General features: G+C 41.0%; 2 protein-coding genes across 3 annotated transcripts in view; one reads left to right on the top strand and one right to left on the bottom strand.

Annotated features, from left to right (window-relative positions):
* The window catches only part of NUSAP1 (nucleolar and spindle associated protein 1), a 34,434-nt gene extending 12,843 nt beyond the window's left edge, over positions 1 to 21,591 (bottom strand). Inside the window, exons 1-5 of one of the 2 annotated variants that reach the window (XM_063398528.1) lie at positions 21,444 to 21,591; positions 20,777 to 20,834; positions 16,693 to 16,728; positions 15,877 to 16,103; positions 13,941 to 15,076 (exon numbers count right to left, since the gene is read on the bottom strand). The gene's annotated coding sequence lies outside the window, so the exon portion shown is untranslated. The remainder of the gene's footprint in view (positions 1 to 13,940; positions 15,077 to 15,876; positions 16,104 to 16,692; positions 16,729 to 20,776; positions 20,835 to 21,443) is intronic. The other variant, XM_063398527.1, reaches the window with a different exon arrangement.
* OIP5 (Opa interacting protein 5) lies at positions 105 to 11,246 on the top strand. The gene is made up of 5 exons (XM_063398536.1): positions 105 to 443; positions 577 to 643; positions 1,605 to 1,727; positions 2,240 to 2,321; positions 3,630 to 11,246. The coding sequence occupies exons 1-5, from the start codon at positions 155 to 157 to the stop codon at positions 3,750 to 3,752; spliced, it is 684 nt and encodes a 227-aa protein (XP_063254606.1). The 5' UTR covers positions 105 to 154; the 3' UTR covers positions 3,753 to 11,246.
* Positions 21,592 to 23,079: the final 1,488 nt, after the last annotated feature.

Below are 23,079 nucleotides of genomic sequence, written 5' to 3'. Positions count from 1 at the left end.
TAGAGAAAGGCGCGCGCGGGGCGGCCCGCTACCCAATAGCCGGGCGGCGAGGATTGACGCGCCCATTGACCAATGACAACGCAGACCTGCGAACCGCGCTCCAATCGCGAGGCTCGGAGGGCGTGCCCCGCGCCCGAGCGCTCGGCGGGCGGCGATGGCGGTGCGGCGGATGCTGCGACAGCTGTTCCAGGACCCGCGGCCCACCGGGGCCATCGTGGTGGAGCGGGCGTCCGCCCCCGCCGCTGCTGCCTGGATGTCGCCGCCGCCGTCGCCGCCGCCGCTGCCGCCGCCGCCGCCCCCCCCGTCGTCGTCGTCGTCATCGTTTTCTATGTCGCCGGAGGAGTGCGCCGTGTTCCACTGCCGTGGTTGCTGGACGGTGCTGGGGGACTCGCTGCAGCTGTGCGGGCAGGAGCCGCCGGGGCTCGGCGTCCTCATCTGCTTCAGTCAGTGCCTCGTCGGGCCAGCGGGTGCTGAGGACGCGCCGCTGCCCCGTGCGGGACTCGGGGCGGGCGGCGGCTGGGCTGGGCTTGTCCGGGGCCTCTCGGCTGCAGCGCGTCTCTCTCTCTTTCTCCTTAGAAGTCACCAGCGACGTGACCTGGGAGGACTCGCTGCTGATCGGCCTCGAGGGAGCCCTCCTTGAATGGTGCGTAGCTCCCGCAGCTCCTGGCAGCGGGCGGTAAATCGTGCGGGCAAGGCCGGGAGCTCCTCTGCCTTGTGCGCGGGAGGTTCTGAGGGGCTTGGCAAACTCCCAGGTGACTTCTGTACCTGTTCCACACTTCGGATGGAGAAACCTTTTGTACAGATGTAGTTCTCCCTTGAAGTAAAAAGTTTCGCTACTCTAACCTGCGTGGGTGGAGAGAAACATCCGAGCAATGCACTAGAAGACAGCTTAACTTGTAGGTCCCTTTCTTCTCTCCCCTAAAAGGTCTCATACTTAAAACATCTCTGGGTTTTGTTTGGTTTGGTGGGGGTTTGATTGGTTTGGTTTTTTGGGCAGGGGTGGCTTTTGGTTAGTTGGTTTTTCTTAATACTGAAAATAGAAAACGGGTGCTGCCCTATTAATGGACCTACAGTTAGCAAGGTTTGGTAACTCAGTCTCATGGGAAGAATGTAAAATGTCATCTAGGGGCTTACAGAACCATTAACCTGTTTATAAATTATGTTTAAAGGCTTTACAAACTGTCAGGACTGGGAACTTTTTTAGTATAAGACTTGCTCTTTTTTTGACTTTTTCCATGCCCCTCACTCTGCATGGGGCAATAATCTGTTTTATTAACATTTTCCTGGCACGTGCATTATCATTTATATCATGTTTGAGTAGAATAGTCTAGAATAGTCTAGAATAGTCTAAACCACTCTATGATAATAAGATATTAATTTTCTTCCTTAACAGCAACTTCACTTACTACAGAGATTACTTCTTTCACAACATAGCCAATTTTTAATGGTCATGTTATTTTTGTACATACTGGATTTTTTGAGGAGGAGGCATTATTATGCCTTGGATTGTGCCCCAATAGAACTGAAGGTTTGAGGCCTCTGACAAAATACAGCATCTGTGGTTTCAAAAGCTTCTGTTTAACATTTTCCCTTTTTCCTTTTAGTGCTTATTATTTATTGTCCTGTCAGTCATGCGGCTTGGCCGTGGGCTTCATTCTTTACTCTTCTGGCAGTGACCTGGCGTATCTCCGAGGCTTGTTCTGTTTCTTCAAGGACAGCATCATCTGGTCAGTACGCTGTATTCTTGTGGCCAGTGACTTCACAGGGAGTTGTAAATTACTGTACAGCCAGCCTACATCTAAGAAAAGTGGTTTGACTTTTGTCTGAGCACAATGGTGTAGGATTTTAATATCCTTGATGTCTAAGTCGTGTTGATGTGACTCCCTTTGATTTCCCCCTCTTGAGTCTCCTCATGTAATGTAAGGCTTCAAATTTAGTTGTGTGCAGAATCTCCTCAGTTCCAGATTCATTTAGCTAATAGTAAGGTATCAAAGTGATTCCATGATAGGTTGAGAACTTGAGTATCAAAGCTGTAAATTACGTACAGCTGGTGATGAGAGGATCTTGATTCCAAAGTAAAACCATTGTTATGTTTTGAATATTTCCATAATTATTACTTTTGGCAACAACCTTGTATTTGCTTTAAAATCATCTTAAATCATCTGTCTAAATAATACAACTATGGGGTTTTTAACCATTTTTCTTGTGCTTTTTTTCCCTTTCCCCTTTTGTTTTCCAGTTACCTCTTAAAAAACCAAATTATTATAGAAGCTTCTAAGGTGAATTTTCCAGCTGTGACCTTAAAAGAACGCATGCATAAAGTAAGATTTCCACATTAATGGAAAATACTTTTTAAATGCTGATAATTTTGGACATTAATTCAAAAACATTGGTACAATTGTGGGGTTTTAAGTGCCTAAGATTGAGAAAATGCTGCCTTGTATGACAATAACTGACTCAATGCATGAGACGTGGAACATTTTCTAAGACTCCTACAAGGCAGAACATACTCAGTTCTAGCTGAAGTTTGGCAAAAGTTTGTTCCCCTTTAATATCTATACCTTGCTAAGAAAAATAGGCCAAAAATAATTTATACAGACTTGGCCTAAGACTTATGACTTGTGTTGTCATTGTTGAAGAATTTAAAAATAGAAGTTTTTTTATTTGAAAGGGATTTTTAAAGAGTTATATTTTTATGTGTGTGTAAGCTCAAAACAGCCTGGCAGTATTTATAGTTTCAGAGACAACTCTAGGACCTCCCTCCTGTTTTGGTCTTCAAATTGGACATTCTTACCTGTAACCTGACTAGTTATGTTAATTGCCTGTGCCTTAGCTCAGATAAAGTTATTGTGTGTGGGAGACAGCCAGTATATCCAGTATTTATGTGATTATTTGTTCCTTACTTTTTGAGGGTTTGAGTTTAGATTTTAGTGTCTCTTGTAATGGGCCTTTGACATTTCTTAAGTTTTGTCCTCTTCCAAGTCCTCTTCCAGTTTCTGTAAGATCAGAGTGTTTTTACAGGTTATGTGAGGCTCAGATGCAAAAATCTTATCCAGGTAAATCTTCTGAAGTAAAGACATGATTAAGTAAAAATACATGATTGAAGTAAAAATATGATAGCACTTCATTGGAAAAACAAATTACGTGACTGTAGAGAGTTTGCTTGTTGACTAGAAGCTCAAGCATCTGGCCTCTGTTTTTTGATCCATGATATACTCCACATGTACTCCTAAGCTAATGATCAAACAGTTTGTCCCCATATTGTCAAAACAAGTCTCTGGCTGTGTGAAAACTTAAGTAGGAAAGATCAGATTCATCATAGTAAAACTGCAGCAACTCCACCTCCTTAAAGAGTTATTTCCATTGTGTCCCTGGAAGGGCTGATAGTAGCACACACTTGTCCATCTCCAGTTTGCAGTGCAGCCCTCTGATCTGGGTGCTGGTTTTGTCAGTGCTAAACAGGCAGTATAGAGATCAAGTCCTCTGTATTTTCATAGAATCATTTCTCCTTTCCCATCTTGACAGTGAGCTGCTCTTTAGCCACCTAAAGTGGGGCACAGGTCATTCAAAGATCAAGTGTTAGGACTTTTTTGCTACTTTTGACACTCTTAATTTCTCCTTTTTTCTAGGTGAAAGAAAAGCTTGTGGACTTCAATGGTCGCATAGAATTAGTGCTAAGGAAGCTGGAGAAACTGGAACAAAGTAATTATGTAACAGAATGGCAAAACCCTACAACAGATCCAGATGACTGATTATCAGGATATGCAAGAGTTAATGCCAACTAATACCCATTTTCAAGAACTGCTGGAGTTGTTTCTGCATCTCTGCTGAGTTTGGTCATTACGAACAAATAACGCACCACACCAGGTTTGAGTGTTGATCTGTCACTTGATCAGTGTGCATCTCTTCAGGGGAACACCTGAAAACCTGACATATTGAAGTTATGCTTAGAGGACTCAATAGCTCATCCATGCAGCACATCACTCTCTGAGGCTGTACAACTGTGGCTTTGGTTCTTCTAATGACTTCAGGGAGGAAAACAGCCTTTGAAATGCTGAAGTCAGGTTTCTGAAGCTGTGCAAAAAATACTTAACAAGGTGAGGATACTCAAGAGCCACCATTACAAACTGAACATTCTTCGAGACCTAAAGCTCTTGTCCTGCCATTTAATACAGACACAGTGTTAGTGGCAGCCTTGGTTTTAATGGCAGCTCCTTTTTGGTCAGGTGGCTCATTAGCTATATCTGATCTGTGAGCCACTGCTAAATGGAGCCCTGAGTAGTTTTGGGATTTGCTTGTGTGTGTTGCGTGCAAAAGCAGCAGATGAGCACGTCACAGATGCTGTAATGTTCTTAGCGCATGAGTCTGGATGGCACCACGGAGGCAGAAGAGAAGGTTTTGGATTTTAGGTAAAGTACAACCCACATGCCTGCCAAGTCTGCTGAAGTGCAGCCCCAGGAACGGGACTGAGTCAAATTCTGCAGCTAAGGCTGTGAGTAACTATCTTGAACAGATTTGAGCATTTCTTTCTGGAACATCGACGATGAAACCAAGGAACAGCCTTCTGCAGTTGTGGAAGCACTGCTTTCCTGAAGTTATGATTTGCCTGTTGCCTTCAATTGGCCAGTTAAGATGTTTCATTAAAAATACCTACTCATGGCTCACTGGCATTTCTCTCTGTTGAAAATGGGTTCTGCTTATTTCCAAACATTTAGAAAATAAGTTTACAGATAAGAAAGCACTACTTACCCTTTGTTACTGGGACAGAATACCCCTAATTCTTATTTGTTGGAAGATTTAGGGCTCTTTTCCTCCCCCTTTTGCTGCCTAAAGGGCTAATGTTTTTCCCTAAAGGGACAATGAACTTTATGGAAAGTTGAGTAGTTATCTGTAGTAGTCTAGACAGGATTCTTTATCAGCCTAATTCCAGTGATGCAAATTGCCTCCTTCCATATATATGACCAGCAGGTTGCAGGCCTCAGTGCTGCTGCTGCCAGTTCTGTATTTTGTCTTATTTGTAAAATAGCTCCTAATGGGCTTGGAGCAGAGGGGACAAAAGTCACTGTAAGGCACCTCAGAGGTTTGAGGTGGGCAGTTGGTACTTAGGCTACTGCTAATGCTCACTCTGCTGCTTTCTGTTTGGGAGTTCTCTATGGTCTCAGTTCACTGTGGTGGGCAAAACCACAGAGTACCAACAGTCATTCTGCAAGGAGAGGAGGGACTCTCACAAATTCTAATACCACCTTTGTAGTACTTCCTTAGTGCTTCTCTTACTGAAAGAGTCTAAGAAATGGGACTGATAATGGGACTGTTTGCTTTGGCCTTTCATTCCAGTTTCTGCACTGAGACTGTTTCTTGCTATTTTACGTCTGTACTATGAACAATGCTAAATTGTTTTACATTGTGGATTAGTGTTGATCCCTAAAAGAAAGCTGTCAGTTACATTTTTGTATTATATTTAAGTTGTGAAGAAGGAACTTCTTAAATAAAAGCTGGAATTCAGAAATTCATAGTGTGCAAATCATTACCAATATTATGTGAGTCTTAGGCCTACTTCTTTTCCTTTGATTAATTTTGCAGAAAGAAAAACATTGTCTTGCTTGGGTCCTCATTTCTTATGAGGCATTAAAGTAATGGTTCCTCAAATCACATTACTTAGCATGAACTTAAATAAATAATGAGTATATGCTGAAGATTAGCTGGTAAATTTTTAAGCTGCACTTCTGTAATCTTTAAAACTGGGAGGACCCCTGCCAACCACAGAAGAAATTCTTCAGAAGTGCAGTCACCAAAACAATAAACAATATATACATAAAACCATTTTCTGAGGGGGCCTTGTTACTTTTAGGCAATCAGTACAAGAAACAGAGGGGTTTGCTACCCTCTAAAACAACCCTTGAAGCTCTTAACTGATAAGTTACACACCTTAGAATGAGTGGAATAACAATTTTAGTTTAGCTGTTGTCTAAATCAGAAGCTCTTGTGCCTGAAGTCTGCTGGGACAGCTGGCCCCAAAGCAGATATCCAGCATATATAAACTCAGATTGAGTTGTTAAGTTTTGACAAAGCTACAGCAAGTACACCTCAGAAGTGGAGTGGAATGTACAGTAATTTGGCTAATTTGTCTTCTGAACAAATGACACATCCAATTTTAGTGCATTCTCAGCCTGTGCTGCTTTATTGCTAAAAAATTTGTATACAGGTGCAGAGTTTCCAGGTTCATTTTTAAACAGTTCCTCTTTACAGTGTCAAAAGAATAAAATCTTATCTTGAAATCCTCAAAGATGCATAGATATAAAAGCAAGCTGCCTTTTGGAAAAAATCAGAATTTGCAGGGAGACATTCTTTCACTGTTACCATGTAAAACATGTGCAATGGGAGTACACAGTTCGTAGTCACACCAATAATTTCCTCCACCAATCCATGCAAGAATGCTATCAGAAGTTCAGTGTAAGTACTCTTTAGCCTATTAAGTACTAAGGTAATTTTTAGGAATTTATACCTAATACTTCTCCTTTGCTGTTATATTTTTCAAAAGGAAAATAACTTCACTGACATCCTGAAGTAGCTTATTCCCCAGGTTATACTAAAGGGAAATACAAAGGATACAATGGCTTACTTATTACAAAAAAAATATATATTTAACAGACTTTAAAACCATGCATAGTGTTCTAAAGAATCAAAAATGACCATGGTTAATCACTGGGCTAAATTTGTCTTGGATATTTTCTTGTTTCTTGAAGAAGTTGGCTCAAAGACTTTGATTCAGTCTAACTTGTGATACCATGGAATAGTTACCTTCTCTCACAATATCCCTATCTTCATTTGGCAATCCTTACGTACCTAAAAAGAGCATTCATGGGTAGAACCACAATTCCCATTCTAAACCCAAACCACAGTGCTTTATGAATGCTTGGCTATGAAGTACGAAAAAGAGTTAACTTGACACAACTTTTCTTCCTCCAAGACACTTCTTTCTACTTAAGGGAGAGGACTGAGCCTCTGTACATGGAGAAGTGTTCTGCACAAGTTAAGCCCACTTACAAAATTAAGCTAAGCTACAAGTATGGAATTCTGCAATACAAGCCAGTATTCAACTCGTTTAATTGCAAGTTTAAACTTGGAAAAGTATTAGCGATGTAGGCTATGCCACATTCTCTTATTTTCAAACTGCCAGCAGAAATCGACTGCATTATCCACTAAGAGACTTGAAGTACAGAGAATACACTAAAGAGTTTACAGAAAGATGGCACCCAAATTCCCTTTTATTTAATAAGTGAAATAAAGAAAAAAGACAATTGCAACCTCTGTTGCAGAAGATAAAGACCTTCAGTGATCAAATCTCATTTTCTGTTTTTAAAAATCTCTTTAAAGAACTTAAAAAATATACAAGACTATCAGTATTTTCAGGTTCATTTCCTGTGGATGCCATTATTGCTGGCTGGTACCAGTATGCTTCAGTACAGCTGCCTATGTGGCTAGTTACCTGAAAATACTGTCTATTAAAAAGCTATTCAACACCTGAAAAAATATGTACTGTGCTTATTAATTTCAGTCTTCTCCAAATAACTTCTCTCACATTCAAGCTTATTACCTACTGTCTGGCAAATACTACACTCAATTTGAGTCCGTGGTTTCCATGACTTGTTTGTTGGCTGGGGTTTTGGGGTGATTTTTTTGTGGGTTTGGTTTTTTTCTTTCCCACCAGTCGCTCCCCCTGCACCATGTAAGAAACTCTGCACCCTTTTCCTTGCTACAGCTGCAGCAGGTGAGAAACCTCATCTCGCCTCTAAACATGCTTAGTTCATGCCCTGCTTTTTACATGCTCAGGACAGTGATATGAACCAGACAAGAGGTTATAAAGGCGAGTTCTGCTGATCCTGGTTCCTGATTTACAGTTTTGGTGCCATGCTTCTGTCCCTATCTATACATTCTGCCCCCTTCTCTACAGAGGCAGCACATTCTCTAAAAAAAAAAACCCAAAATTTGTGAATCAAAGCAGGAAATTTCAAGCTATTGGTATATTAATTCCTATTGCTTCATTATGTATAAATGCATATCTCAATTTACTGGTAATAACTACATTACACTAGACATTTTGAATCATGCATAATTAGAATACTAGCTCTAAGATTTGGTTTGTGGGCCTGTGCCACTTTCCTTCAGTTTCTCCACGCAGTTCTTCATGCCTAAGGCATTGCAAACTACCTGCCTTTTATTTGACCTGCAAACACGCTCATTTGGAGGGGAAGTGGAGAGAAGCAGACAGGATTTACATAGGACACACTGAACAGAAAGTTACCTTCTATCTTTAACATTAGATGGGGTAAAGTTTTGGGAATCTGTCTGTATTATAACCTGGTACAAAGGCTCAGAGACAGAAACACGCTCTGCTGACATCATGAACACTGACACTTTCTCTAAAACGCAGGAGGAAGTGTAGAGACTGAAAAGGAACAGACATCAGAATCCATGGTTAGTGTTCTGCACTGTTGAACAAGACATCCTGGTTCAACTGCTGGCTTTTGTGTGCCAGTCAAAGTGCTACAGGGGCAAAATGCTGGGTCGTTCCGTGAAAGAAATCCAGTGGAATCTAACCTGAACTGTCATTCTGCAGCTCTGTACCTGACCAGCGAGCAAGACTATTAGCTCTGGAGGAAGACCAGCCAGTTTCCTAAGGATGCAAGAAGCAGTAATTTCTAAGATTCATTATACATCAAAAATTATTTTATCTTCAATTATGTTTTCCTTTCCTGCCCCCCAAAAAACCAGACTGCCAGCTCTTGACAGTATAATCCTCATGTAAAGTGTTAATATCCTCAACCTCAGTACAATTTCTTCTCACTTACTATCACGAAGTCTTTGCAAGACTTTCTTTTTTCTCCTAAATTTGACAAATACCCTCAGTTTCAGAAGGTACAATTCCCAACACAAGTACTGGCTAGACATTCTGCAGCAGCACCACTGGATATACAAACAGAATACATTTGTATCATCTGGGTTTAGTACTGCTAAAGGAGGCATGTCCATACTGGTCCTCAAACCTTTGATATACCACACCTAAGTATGGCAGTACCTAACACTTCCACTTGGGTTTAGAGGCTGTTAAATCAAGGAGGTTGAAGCAAAGTCATGCCATAGTACAAGAGCTGAAAGGCAAAGGGATTTCTTTTGTTGCTGTGAATAGCAATTCCTAGCCTAGCAGCCCACAGAATTCAGATCATTATTAAAAGCCTGAACTGGGAAGTATATGTAGATAGCTTGCCTGGATAGGTCAGTCTTTATATCCTCCCCCCTCTCCTGTGTGGATATACCCTTGAAGAATTCCATGCAGCCACAAAGTTCATACTTCTGAAGCATGAATGTGACTTTGTTTTCATTATAATTTCATTATTATGTAAATGTACTTGCTGACCACAGACCATGGTAAATTCATAATTTCTCTAATGTAATCAGAGAGCAATCAAATGAAGGTCCCCCATGGCCAGCTTTCAATTTTATCAAAAATTCAATAGTTGGAATTTAAGCTGATTACAATCTTTCGGATCAATTAGCTTTTCATAAGCATAATACATATTAGCCAATACTTAATTTAGACATTCTCATGCTTACCCTGTTACTTTATACTGTAAAAATGCTCACAGCCCTCACAGTTCCATTATCAATTTATGACAAGCCAAAGTGCTTCACCCCATACTTTAAAAGCACAAGAAGCTTCCATTAAGCTGGAAGTCACAGTCTAAATTACTTCAGCTTTCCAGACATGCAGAAGAAGAAATGCAGCCAGATTGATCTACACCTCTGATCAAGTAATTCTGTTCAGAATACATTACTATCTGTTGCACCATACTGTGTCTATAGACAAGGTATCTACACTGAAAACTGTCAACTAGGAACAATTTAGAACTCCTGTGGCTCTTTTATGCAACCTTTTGATAGCAAGTAATTTGCTGGATGCAGATCTATAGGTGCAGATCAATAACCCTTTGTGTTACCACAGGCTTTACAGTACCTTCCTCTGCAAAACTTCAGGCATCTACTGAAACCAATTATGGTCTGAAACAGTATTTAGCAAAGCTGAAATTATTTTCTGCTGTAACATCTTTAGAATTCTACAGTTGTGCTTGGCATGTACAAACGTTTTGAGTGTCAAGTGCTTTCTAATGTTTTAATTTTTTTTTATTTAAACACTTTCTCAGATTGATCTTTATAAACAAAGAAAATAGAAAGTAACTCCCACCACAAAAGCTTCTAACTTTAGAATAAGGTTCTCTTCAGAGTACAGTATTTGGAAAAGTTTAGCTTCCCAGAGAAATAGAGCAAGTGCTAGGCTACAAAAGAAGAAAAAAAATACAGGGAAACTTCAGCTATCGTTTCAAAGAGAACTGTCTGCCCTTCCCCCAGCACTCACTGACAGTGCTTCAGACATGTGGCAAAGCTAGTTTTTCTTTTTTTAAAATATATATCAAGTTCATTAACTTAGTATTCAAGTGCCAAATTCCCTCCAATGAGAGGAACATAAGAAGAATTCACCCTTCTTCTCAGGAAGACTCTTCACACAACTCCCTGCAGCACAGAGCGCCACAAACTTATTTGGTTATTACCCACTTACTCTACTGTACAGTCTTGCTAATGCAAGTTATTTACTATCACATGCAAAACAGTTATTGCTACTAAAGTTCTATTTTCTTATTAAATCATCTTATGGCTTTGTTTGCATCAGGGATTCTTCCCCCTACGTACTGTGCTATTTTGCATTCCAGTTTCAGAGGTATTTTTCAATTGATTCTCCCAAGCACTAAACTACTTTATTCAATGGTACAGCTACGTCCATTCAGAAGTGAACCTGACTCTTAGCACAGGTCCCCCAGAGCTCTGCTGTAAATGGCCCACCTATCCAATTTTCTCAGAAATTCATTAGATGCAGAGGGTTGTTTGGTTGGTTTTGTTGGGGTTTTTTTTCCCTGTTACATACATTAACTCTGCCTGGATTACTGTCATTGCACGGAAGTACATGCTTCTTGATTAATTACTTGTAAGATATATCGTATCAAAATTACAAAACCGAGGTACCCGTTCCCTCTCCCTCCCTCCCCCTAATGGCCATTTACAGGCAGGTCTCAGGAAAAAAAGATGCAGTATCCTCTCTAAGCTGAAAGAGAGAAATGAGTGAAGTGCAGCACTGGCACCAAATAAAAGACTAATTCCTAGGAAATCAGAGGATGCCATCCACAGAGCAATGCACATCTCAAGAATCATACCAGTCTCCTATTTGACCAGTCCAAGCTGCTCATTGAGTGCTAAATCAATTTCACTTCCCCCGTCTAAACTTTTCTTCTGAAAAAAGCAGAGAGACAGAAATCATTAAAACTGAGCTTAGAGCTGGAAAGCAAAACTGGAAGTTACCCAAAATTCAAGATATTGAATTTGCAATAATACAGGGGTGGGGAATCTCTGATCCATTGGCTAGAGACAGCCTTCTGCAGAGACAGCCTGCAACATTTTCCAACAGCCTTTGACCTTATTGAATTCTCTCTTAATAAGATGTATGTAAATGCAGGATCCACCAAAGTTATTTTAAGATTCAATAGGACTTCAGCCAAAAAAGGTTCCCCATTCCTGCAATAATGGATAAAAGTCTTCTACGCATAATTAGCACATCACATTTTGCAACTATTAACTTATCACACAATGAGGATAATGTTTTGCTAGCTATAATAATCATATAGTCAGATCTGAAAAAAAAGAAAAGATTACTTAACAGACTTTGTAAATTATCTGAAGGTTAGAGATGTGTACTGAATGCACACAAACTCCTTAGCATATTCATACTTCTCTGAGGATATCACAGGATGGGTAATAAATGGTTCAATAAAATTGAAAACGGAAGATAACACCAACAAAGACTAAAAAGAAAAGAATCACACTGATAGAGATGAGAATTATGGATGCTTGCATACTCTAGCTTACTACTGCAGTTGGACAGACAGACAAATATCAAAAAGTCAACTATGATTCTATGAAGCCCATTAAGTGAATGAGTTCCACTTCTAAGGATAGCATTGCCATTGTCAAAGGGAGGATACTGCATGTTTAGACCATGTTTGTGACATTTCTATTGTATCCTTTCTAGTGTTAATTACATTATCATCACTGTTTACTAATAAATTTGTCACTCGGAAATTGTAAAAATACTACTAGGCTCATGCACTGATCCTAACATGGCACTACAGTTTGCTACAAAGCACTAATGCTTATGGAACTATACACATCTCAAAATGGAAGACATTGGTGATTTTGTTGTTTTCAAACAACTTGTAACATCATTTTGTCCACAAGTATTAAAATATATATATGTATATATATATATGAGCTATTGCACATGCCCCTTGTTTTTGTAATCTTTCACGTGGGAAGATTTCCAACCAACATAAAGAAAAAGCGGATCAAGAAAAAGTGTGTCAGATGAAGCAGCATTTCCAAACACAGCAGTCCTTTAAAGGTGCTGGCCAGGAAGGTACAACAATGGGAGTCTTCTGGCCATGCACTCTTGGAGGATTATTTCTGTGAAAGCCACAGATCCTTAACATAGTAGAATTCTGATGTTCTAAAATTAAACTTGAAAACTAATACTTCTACACTGTCTGAATAGGAGTCAAGAAAAAAAATCAGTAATTCCAATTTTTTTTTACAATGCTGGGTTACAAAATATTGAGGTTAAGGAGCTTAGATTATCAGCTCTCTAGTCAGACAAACTGGAATTTTTGTACATGTCCACAGAAAACAAAAATACCTTCCTGTCCCCTAAGTATTTTGTCATCAAGCTGTGCAAGAAACAACTGCTATCTCTAACATCAGAGGGGTAAGTATGGGCAGAAGGAAGAAAATTCTCAGATCTAAATCAGACATTTCTTATACCACATACTTCTCAACCACTGTAATAATTTGATATTGACAGTATTTTCCATCACTTAGAGATGGATCCTGCTTCTACAGACATCTCTACTAAATCCTATTGACTTCAATGTGAGGAGGCCCTAAAAGGAAGTGTGCTTTTCTAGTTGCCTCCAATGCCAGAAAGTTCAGACCAGACATTCAGCAAAGGAATCCTAACTCAGGCCAAGCTGGCGGTTGCCTCATCAAGCTCAATGTTAACTTTTATCACACAGCTCACCACAATGTTACACAGTTTTAGAGCACCTCTCCACTCATTAAAGTTGGTGTTACTTTGATATGCAGTGTCCTGCCCACCACTTTTAAGCTTATGTGTCTGCTCTTTGCTACATGGGAACAAAAAATGGGTAAAGCTGTCATTAAATCCAATTGTTACAAACAAGTCTAAACACAGACATTATTTTGAGGATTAGAATCAACATCAACGCTTGTCCTCACTCTGCTATGGAACTTGGTCCCATAAAATGTCACCATATTTTTGATACCAGAATGCTGCCCTGGCAATCAATCACAAAGATTTAAGAAGGATTTCAATTGTTTGCTTTTTCAGCCATTTTCAGACTGCCTGGCTCTCTCCAGCAGTTTTCTAAAAGGAAAAACAGAAAAAACCAAGAAATCTAGAACACTTCCCCAACCATTTTAGTATCTCCCGCATTTTAAGCTAGCAAGTTACATTTTCTAAATCACAAGCTTGGAATAAGGTGCACTAAGAAGAGTTATCAATTTGAGGTGGAATATAATACATATCCCAGTTCTGGTGATTTTTTGCCAAAAATCTTACTTGTTATAGATAATCCCATAGCAGGGTGCACATAAACAATATACGCTCCCATCTCAGAATGACAGAAAACATCCTATATAATCATGAATGATGTAGACAAAGAACCTTGTGTAAACATAAGAACAACCAGATTGTGCCTTAGTTTGGGAAGGAATAAGAAGAGCCAGAAAAAGGACTGTACCAAGTATTTCTGCTCTCAACTCACCCCTCTTATGTGGCTAACATTCCATTCTCTTGGGCCTATTTCTACCTAGATGATGGAAACATACAGGTCCTCTCAGTTCTCAGTCATGAAAGAATCAAAAAGCAATATTCCATCAGCAATAGGAAAAGCTGAAACTGTGTTGAGGAAGCCAGGTGGATAAACTGCAGCTTTACAGCTCTGGTCTCTTCCATCCCATCAAAGTTAATTTCTGTAACAAAGAAAGATGTTCCGCCCATCTCTTTTACTGTAGAATGGTCTTGTTCCTTTTGATGCTAAGGATTCATAAAATGCCTGAGGAAGGGAATGATTTAATGCAAGCCTAGTCATTATCCTGTTACCCCAGTGGCCTTCAAAGCTTCCTTTTTCTTTGCTAAAAATGAAATTATGCAGAGTAATTTCTTCTTCAGGTGAAAGCTCTTCATATCCTGCACTTACAGAAGTTCACACACGCAAATATACATTTTGATCACACACTGGAATACACAGTATAGACAAGGTGATTCTGTATTTGTTCTTGTGCATTAGCTGCTTTATGTGAGTTGACACCTATCTACAAAGTCAAGCTGGGACCTGGACTAGAAAATACCTGTATGAGATGCCCCTAGTTGTTTGGTAAGTTTCTTCTTCATGTCAGAGCAGAAAATATTCTGGTTTTCCTGCTGCAACTTTTCATATATGTCAGGTCAGTCTGACACAGCAATGCATGTAGACACTTTATCTGCCAGGAGTTCCAATCTGACACAGCAAAGTACTTAACCTTCCTAAAATTAAGAAGGAAATATCAGTGAAAAACACCAGCTTCCACTTGCATCTGATTACAAAGTATTTTTCATTTTAAAACAGAATGCAGAAAGCTGAATGAAGAGCTGGCACAGAAGACATTTTTTCAGGAAAACAAATGCTGATTTCTGTTACTCTGCTTTTGAGTTTTGATAAAACAGTGGGCTACTTCTGTGGGAGAAGTCATCTGGTGAATCAAATGTTTGGTGAGATGATTCAAACAGAATTGGACAGATCTTTGTTCGTTCAGCTCCATGGAAATGAAGGACGGATTTTGCTTGCTAGAAGAGAAATATCCACATTTTATAGCCTTTGAGCAAGTAAGAGGACCACCTTCTTAAATGTCAGGAGAGGATCTGGAATTCCAAATTAAAAAACAGGGAAGGTAGTTTAGGAATCAGAATAAAATACATTCAACATTAAAATGCCCACCAGTTCACTACTTTAAAAGCCTGACTCTAATGGATAAAATTATCTGGTTTCACAAACTGTAACAATCCCTTGGTCTGTAAGATTTTATATCTAACTCCAGATGTCCATAAGCTAGCTAAGGAAACCCTTCAGAAATGCTGAACTATACACTTCCTCAGAAGAGATGCAGCTAAAAATACACGGCTGTGAACTAGCTGTGGGCTCCAGCTGTGTCTCCAATACAGAGCACGCAACCCGAATCAGCAGCAGAGGGCACAGAGCAGAGCGCACGCACTGCGCTCCAGCAGGCACAGCTCAGAGAGCCGCCACAAGCCAGCACCAGCTAACTGTGACACTGTCACTGCTGAGAGGAAAACAGCGCTTACCACAGTGTTAAGATCACAGACATTAGTTCTTGCTTTTACTCATTTCTCCCCACTTATCCATAGCATAGACAAATTTCAGTAACTCATCTTTTCACAGGTCTCCTGGCCTTCCATTGGTGATACTCACCTGGTATTACTATTCACAGCAGCTGTTAAGACATGATATTTTTGCATTAAGTTGGAAGCTAACATGGGTGCACTCCTGCATAGCTATTGTCAGAAATGTTTATTACCATTATCTTGTGCTAAAATAAGAGTTGCAAAATAGAGAAAGAAAAAAAATCTCTCTCATGTACAAGGACATGAGTATAGCTAATTCTTTCTCTCTTTTTCCTGTCTGTATTTCTTATTTTAATTACCTTAACCATTCTGTTGTTCAAGCACAGAAACAGTCTTCCAGTGACAATTTCCAGCTCCTATGTTGGAAGCAGTGAGTAGACCATGAAAATGGAAATATAGCACATGTCACTATTGATACCTCTCTTGAGTCACTCAAATATTGCAGCTGATCACTGGGTTGACCATCAATTTAGACTGCTGGAAAAGTCTTATTCTTATGAAGATGTGGAAAAACAGACCTGGAGAGCTGCAATAAAACACACCAAAGGTTTGTGACAAAGCTGAGAACAGCATTTGGCCCTTTGTTGCACACCTAAACTACCAGAATACCTTTATTTCATTCGCTGGGGAAAAAGAAATCAAAACTACAGAAGTTTACTGTAATCTTAGAAATTCTGAACGTACCTTTTTTTCTATTCAATAATGTACATTTGATTATTCTATCATTCTTCCAATCCTATCATTTAACAAGTAACACTTTTAAGACAACTATTCCAAGTTAATACAATGACACAATTTGTCTTAACAGACCAAATGACATCACAGGACAGGATTTTATAACTTTCAAAGCATTTATTCTTGTTAGAGTATTTAATAGTCAAATCAATGTTTCTTTAAGGTGAAGCCCAAGCTGAAAGCTGGCACTGTGGCAACATGCCAGTTCTCTGAAAGCACACTACAAAAAATTAAAATCTCAATGACAGATTTCTTTGGTCAGGGAGAAGGGAACTAAATCAGCTGGCAAACCTAATAAGTTTAGTATCTTGTATTTAGTTATCTAAATACAAGTTAGTATTAGTTATCTAGTACCTAAATAACCTTATAATTGTACTCACCATTGGTTTTGATCATTCCACATCCTCTTCAGTGAGCTTAGAAAGAATGAGATGAATAAACAAACTTAAATTTGCATTTAGGAAGCAACTCAGATCATGCATGACCACCTGCACAAGACACAACAGATTAGCTGTACCTTCCATGAACCAGGTAGCATTTTTAGACTTCCTATATAAAACATGCTAATGCTAATTATCAGATATACCCCCTCCTTTAGCTTAAATCAAGAGAATTGGACCCAAGCGTGGAATAGCCAGGAGACACAAACTTTAAATAAGAGCACACATTTCATTTTCATGGGAATTGAGATGGACACATATTCAGTCTCCAGTACAGCACAAAACTCTTTCACATTAATAACAAACTACTGTAGAGAGGATGCTGAGCTGACAACCTAGCTGGAAGAATAATGGATTGCTATAACAGAACCATCTCATTACACAAAACCTAAATCATTCAAAATTCCTCAGCAAAATATTATTAGCTTCCACACTCCCGCACAGTGCAGCACTTCTTCAAGCAGCACACACATGGACCTTCAGAAAATCCCCAGTGACCAGACAATCCCTGTTCCAGTTACTGAGTTCCCTCGTTGTCAGTTCTGACCCTTCTGACTCAAATTTTCCCTGACGAATCAGCCAAGCACTATATGAGTTTGAGACACTGGGGAGCCAACAGCAAATGCTTCACAAGAGTTAACTTGAAAAGGAACACTTACCAGGATTGGTAATAATTGGTAATGATCCCAAATTGCCTTGTCAGAAAAGAAACCACATAATAGAGACCAATCTTTGAAAATCTGAGTCTTCTTTCACTAAGACTATGAATTAACTAAACTAAAGTAAGTCTTATTAAAAGAGAAAGCAGCTGGTGACACTTCATGCAACTCAAGCAACTATTCAAAGGAACAGTTCATCCAACACTAAAATTCAGTTAGCTTTAACCTACTTCTTTTAATTTCAACAAGTTCACTGACTTTGAATGCCCCAGTTTTTAACTACTCTGCTTGATACACTCTCTAGGTGACTTTCATCAATTACATGAGCTCAGAGTTCATGGTAGTCCAACAGGACTTGCAAATGGAACTGGATATACATCAAGGTTATTGAAAATTAACAGGCACTGACTGATGGTGACACTATCAACACTTCAGATAAAAGCTAGTGGACATTACAAAGAAAAAAATGCTATTGTTCTTGTTTCATACCATACTGAAAATATAATAAACTGCTGTGGAGCAAGAAATAACTGTGAAAGCTCAACACTGCCTATATGACTCCTTTGTTAAAAATTCAGAAAGTATTGTTTTCATTAAGTCTCGACCTATTGCCCATTCTTTTTTTTCTTTTTTTTTTTTTTGCTCTAGCATAACTAAAGATTAGTTTCCATGAACTTTAAATCTCACATTCAGATAGGTGCCTGTATACAAGAAGTTTGCTAACTTCAGGAATTCCAAAGCAAATTTGAGATGAAGAAATATGTCACAAATAAATTTACCAGCAAATCTGCTATATTGGTTTTCTCATATATATTAACATACTGTATTACCAATCCATCAGTAGGGGAAAAAAACCCCACAAAAGTTGGTGTTCTGACACAATCAGCACACTGGAATTGGAGACTATACTGATATATTAGTATACAGCTAAACAACCAACTTTCCCTCTACCCCCCCGCTCTGTTTTAAGGTACCACTCAAAAACTGAGATCCATCAGATCTGGTTTTCCAAAATACTATCTCTGCCTCTTAGAGAGATGCAAATGCTCCAGGAGATGAGCAGAACTAAAAGAACTCAGAAGATGATTCCTTTCCTCTTGTCTAGAGCCTGAGAAATATGAAGAAGTGAGGAAGGAAAGATCTAGAAACAGGTTTATATAAAAAGACCAAAACACAAAAAAAAATGGAAGTTAAGTACAGCAGAGACCTACAGAGATATGGAAAACAAAATTAGTCCTACACATCACAGGTCCACTAAGGTTTTTCCTGTGGCTTAAAGACTGCCAAATGTAACCTGGAAAGTGGACAATGACAAATGCTTAAATTATAAACACAAATACAATGGAAAGTAGCTTACAGTCCTGCAAAACACTTAGCTGCTTTCATGCCTTTTTTGCTTTCTGGGCAACTTTGTAACTGCATCCAAATACAAGCTACAATGCAAAGGTGAGAACTTACAGAAGAGAGTCTAAGACTGGTGTGACCTGAGAAAGAACCGGAGTGCCTGAGTGTGGAGGCACCAAATGTAACACTGAGCAGGAACCCGGCTCTAAGGGGCTTATGTTAGCAGCACCCACGTTAGCAGGTCACACGCCCTGCCACTTCAGATGGCAACACAGACAACCACAGAGCCAGGACAATCTAGAGACACAGGCCAAGGTCCCCTCCAAAAGCGCAAACAAAGGCACATCTGGAGCCTAGAATGGTTGACAGCCTAGCAAGAGGCCAGGGGACACTCAGGACCTGTCAGCTCAGGTCCCCTGTCAAGGCACAGTGCCTGACTGTTGGATCCCTAGCATGCTGCTGTGCTGTCTGGCTGCTGTAGAGAAATCTCAGGCACCACACACACTCCACCTTAATTTTTTGTTTCACTCTATATTTTTAAGTAAAATCCCTTTCTTCTTTCACCAGGTTTCCAATGCACATCTACTTCATTGTTGGTACAATATTGTAACAGTACTTCCTACCACAGCAGAGAAGACAGGCAAAACTGCTTAAAGATGAGCTTTCAATTCCATGATACAACACTGTAGGAATGTCCTCTAGGAATACTATTCAGCCAAAGACACAACCCTTCTTCAACATTCTAGTTTAGAAAAATCCTCTTCTTTTTTTTAATCCCTTGAAGACTGCAGGTTTTGCATCTTGCACTCACATAACCTCTGGCATTTCAGGACTGGTTTCAAACACTGCTCCTTTTTCAGTTTTTAAGAATGAATGTGGGAGGTGTTCAAGTCCTACTCCTTGGTCAGGACTTTTTAGTCCATGACTTTTGACACCCCAGACTAAGAGGTGACCACCATGAGACGCATTGCCTGTTGATGCAAATTTTCACACGGCAGACTCAGAGCACTATGGGCAAGACTGTAAAGCAATGCATATTGATTTGACATATACCAGAGCAACAGGAAATTCTGATGTTATTTTTAAGACATTACTTCTCATAGCTCTTGAGCACTAAAAATAATTAAGAATAAATATTAATCCATATGAATTTCTGAAAAGTAATGTACAACTTCACACAAAAGCAAGCTGATTGCTTATTATTCTTCTAATGATAATATAACACAGAATGATCTTTACAGATAGAATGCCAAAGAAAATTCCCTGGCATATTTTAAAAGTTTTTGCACAGACATGGATAAGTAGGAATATTCATCAGTAGCAGCATACGGTATCTTAATGTCATGTTGCTCCTAAGCTGCTGCTACCGTTACTACATGAGTAATGTTGCACACAAAAATCAGTAAAATGTTCCTTAGGATTTTTTTCTCCTAAGCAGCTACTGCTTTCAGAACTAACTATAAAAGACATGCTTATATTTCTTTTGAGTTATTTCACCAGTTACAAATAGATACTTCATTATTAGGTCATGGGTGCTAATATGCCATGTCTCCACAAAATCTAATGCTGTGCTTCTCATTTCACCACTTCACCTTTTTTCTTTTACCTGACATACAGACTGAAAATGCAGTCACAATTCTATGATGAACTCGAGATTTTAAGAACTGCTATCGAATACAGAACACAAAGAATCTCATCTAGTGGCACTAATTCTTTTGCTTTCACTAAGAACTGTTGATCCCCCCATTTTTTTTTTTCCTTCTTCAAATTTAAACTAAGTACCAATCTCTAGAACAAAATGCCATGGACAATTTTTAAGAATTCAGGGCACACCCGGCCTGCATGGCAGTAACTTAGAAAGAAGAGACAGTGGGTTTAGCAGCAGTTTCACGTGTCTCATGGTGCGTTAAATTCTTTTTACCTTACTATCAACGACCACATGAATTTGTAAAGCTAAACCAAATTCCACTATAATCTCCCCCCTTTCCATAGAACTTCTTTTGCAAGGTAGATTTTTGTACCTTCTGGTTTTGTCGAACAACTAGGAAGCCATCCCCTCTGCGCATTCCCGTGTCTGCACTACAGACATCATAAAAGGATAGAACCATTCAGATTCGCAGAACGCATCCAGCCCACAGATCGCATGAATAAGAACGATAACAGCAGCGTAGCTGTACTCAGCGCTATGCTTGTAGTCAGACATGCGAAGCCTCATTTGAGATGATAGATTTGGTTTCCCTTCCCCACGGCTCTGGCGGCCGCAGCTGTCCCCAGCCGCCTGCGGGACAGCGCCGCGCACGGAGCAGGCTCTCCCGCTTGGCCATCTGCTGCAGCCCGGCGCCGGAGCTGCACGACGCCCTCGTCCCCAGCGCCGAAGTTGTTCGGACTTTTCAGGGCGGCGGGCGGGTCGGCCCGACCCGGCTCCGGTCCGTCCCCACACGGACACCGGCCCGCTCCTGGCTCGGGGCCGGCGCGGCGAGAGCAGCCAGCCGCTCCCGCTGCTCCGGCCCGGCGCCGCGGGAACGAGCCCGAGCCCGAGCCCGAGCCCGAGCCCGAGCCCGAGCCCGGGCCCAGCCCCATCACGGGGCGGGACGGGGAGGCGGGTGCGCGGGCGCTCGGCCCCAGCCTAGCCAGGGATCCGGCAGCAGGCTCCGGGCTGGACGCGGCCGCTGCTCCCGCCGCACTCACCTGAGCGCGGCCGAGGCCGCGGGGCCGCGGCCGGCCCGGGCCCTCCGCCTCCTCCGCCCCTCACTCCGCCATCTTCCCCTCCTTCCCCCGGCCTCCCGGCGGGGGCTCTCTGCACCCGGGCTCGCCCACTCGGCCGCGAGCCTATTGGGTACCGTGCCTGTGCATCGCCCCCCCGATTTGAGCAGTGATTGGCCAGCGGTGCCGTCCATCACAAGGCTGGCCTCCCGCCTCCAAGGCAGCCCTCTCTGATTGGCCCCAGGGAGGGCACGGGGACGGGATTGGCTCGGGCAGCGCGAGCGGGACCGGCCCGGGGCGAGTCCTCCGGTGACCTCCACCGGGATTTAAAGGGGCCGCTCCGCAAGGGCGGCCGGGCTGGCGCAGCCGCCCCGCACCACCCGGCCGGGGAGGGAAGGGGCGCGGGGACGGGGTATCCCGGGCCGGCGGCCCTGCAGCACCTGCTGAGCTCACCGACACCGCGGCTGCCACGAAACGCGGCCTTCAGTCGTTCCGCCTTCAGTCATTCCGCCGGGTTTGTGTCATCCTTAAAAATATTTTTTTTTTTTTTAGCAGCGGCAACAAGCTGACGGGTGGCTGCATTGAAGAGTGTGAAGAGGAGTACGTACCCATTCAGAAAGCTCTCGAGAAACACCCCCGTATTACCGTGATTCATCCCAGATTACTACACGATTTCACTCGAAATCTTAACACGTGTGTTAAAGCATTTAATACAACGCTTTTCTGCCGTGCCACGTTTTAGAGCAGACTGGGATGAAACACTTTTGTTAACTCCGGTATTATACCCAGTTCTATTTACAACTAAAGCTGCAGTTTCAAAGAACCAAAAGCAGGGGTTTATGTCCCATTGTAAAGTTACAAAAACTAACATAATTTTTACTCCTGCTCTTCATGCGTCAAATCCTGTATTTGGATGCTTCTCTTTTCCCAGAGTTGTTACCAAGCTAAGGGGCCTAGAGGTTTCCATACTGATTAGGTATCAAACCTATTTCTGCTTTCTAGTCTTCACAATATTCTGGTAACCGGTTGCAGTCACGTATTTCTGCAGTCAAGCCTCGCGCCAGTCTCAACATAGTCACGGCTGCAGATTTAGGCTGAAAATAGACTATCCCTCAGTAGACTGAAGAATGGTTCACCAGTACTTAAAATCCTATCCCTTTCACAAAGATGAAATAATAAGTAGCTCTGCCTCTGAGCTGCCAACACTTTCAAGATGACCTGTTCTCAAGACAAAATACTTCTATAAGGTATGCTAAAAGTATTACTTCTGTGGAAATCTGTTTGGACAGCTTAGTTTTGAACAATTTTAAATTTAACAAATTTAACATCTCAGGTCTCTAAAATTAGAGTTTACCACCTTTTAAACTAGATGTTATATAAATAGTTTTCAGAATACTGAGTAAGATAGTTAATTACATGTGATTTATTCTAATGGCAAAGTTAGATTCTGATAGTTGAGAATCTTTTATTGTAGGAAGGTTGGTTGTTCTTTCATTGATTGTGTTTTGGCATTTTTTTGTGCAGTACATCTGTTAAACCATTTGTGTTCACCTTCAAGCACATTAGCAAAAATATCTGACATCTGAGGTGGGAGCTTGTAGGAACAAATGTCACAAACAAG

This window comes from Prinia subflava, chromosome 5 (genome assembly GCF_021018805.1).
Source record: "Prinia subflava isolate CZ2003 ecotype Zambia chromosome 5, Cam_Psub_1.2, whole genome shotgun sequence".
Classification (NCBI taxonomy): Eukaryota; Metazoa; Chordata; class Aves; order Passeriformes; family Cisticolidae; genus Prinia; species Prinia subflava.
The sequence above is the reverse complement of the archived record's forward strand: the minus strand, read 5'-3'. Positions and strand labels throughout refer to the sequence as shown.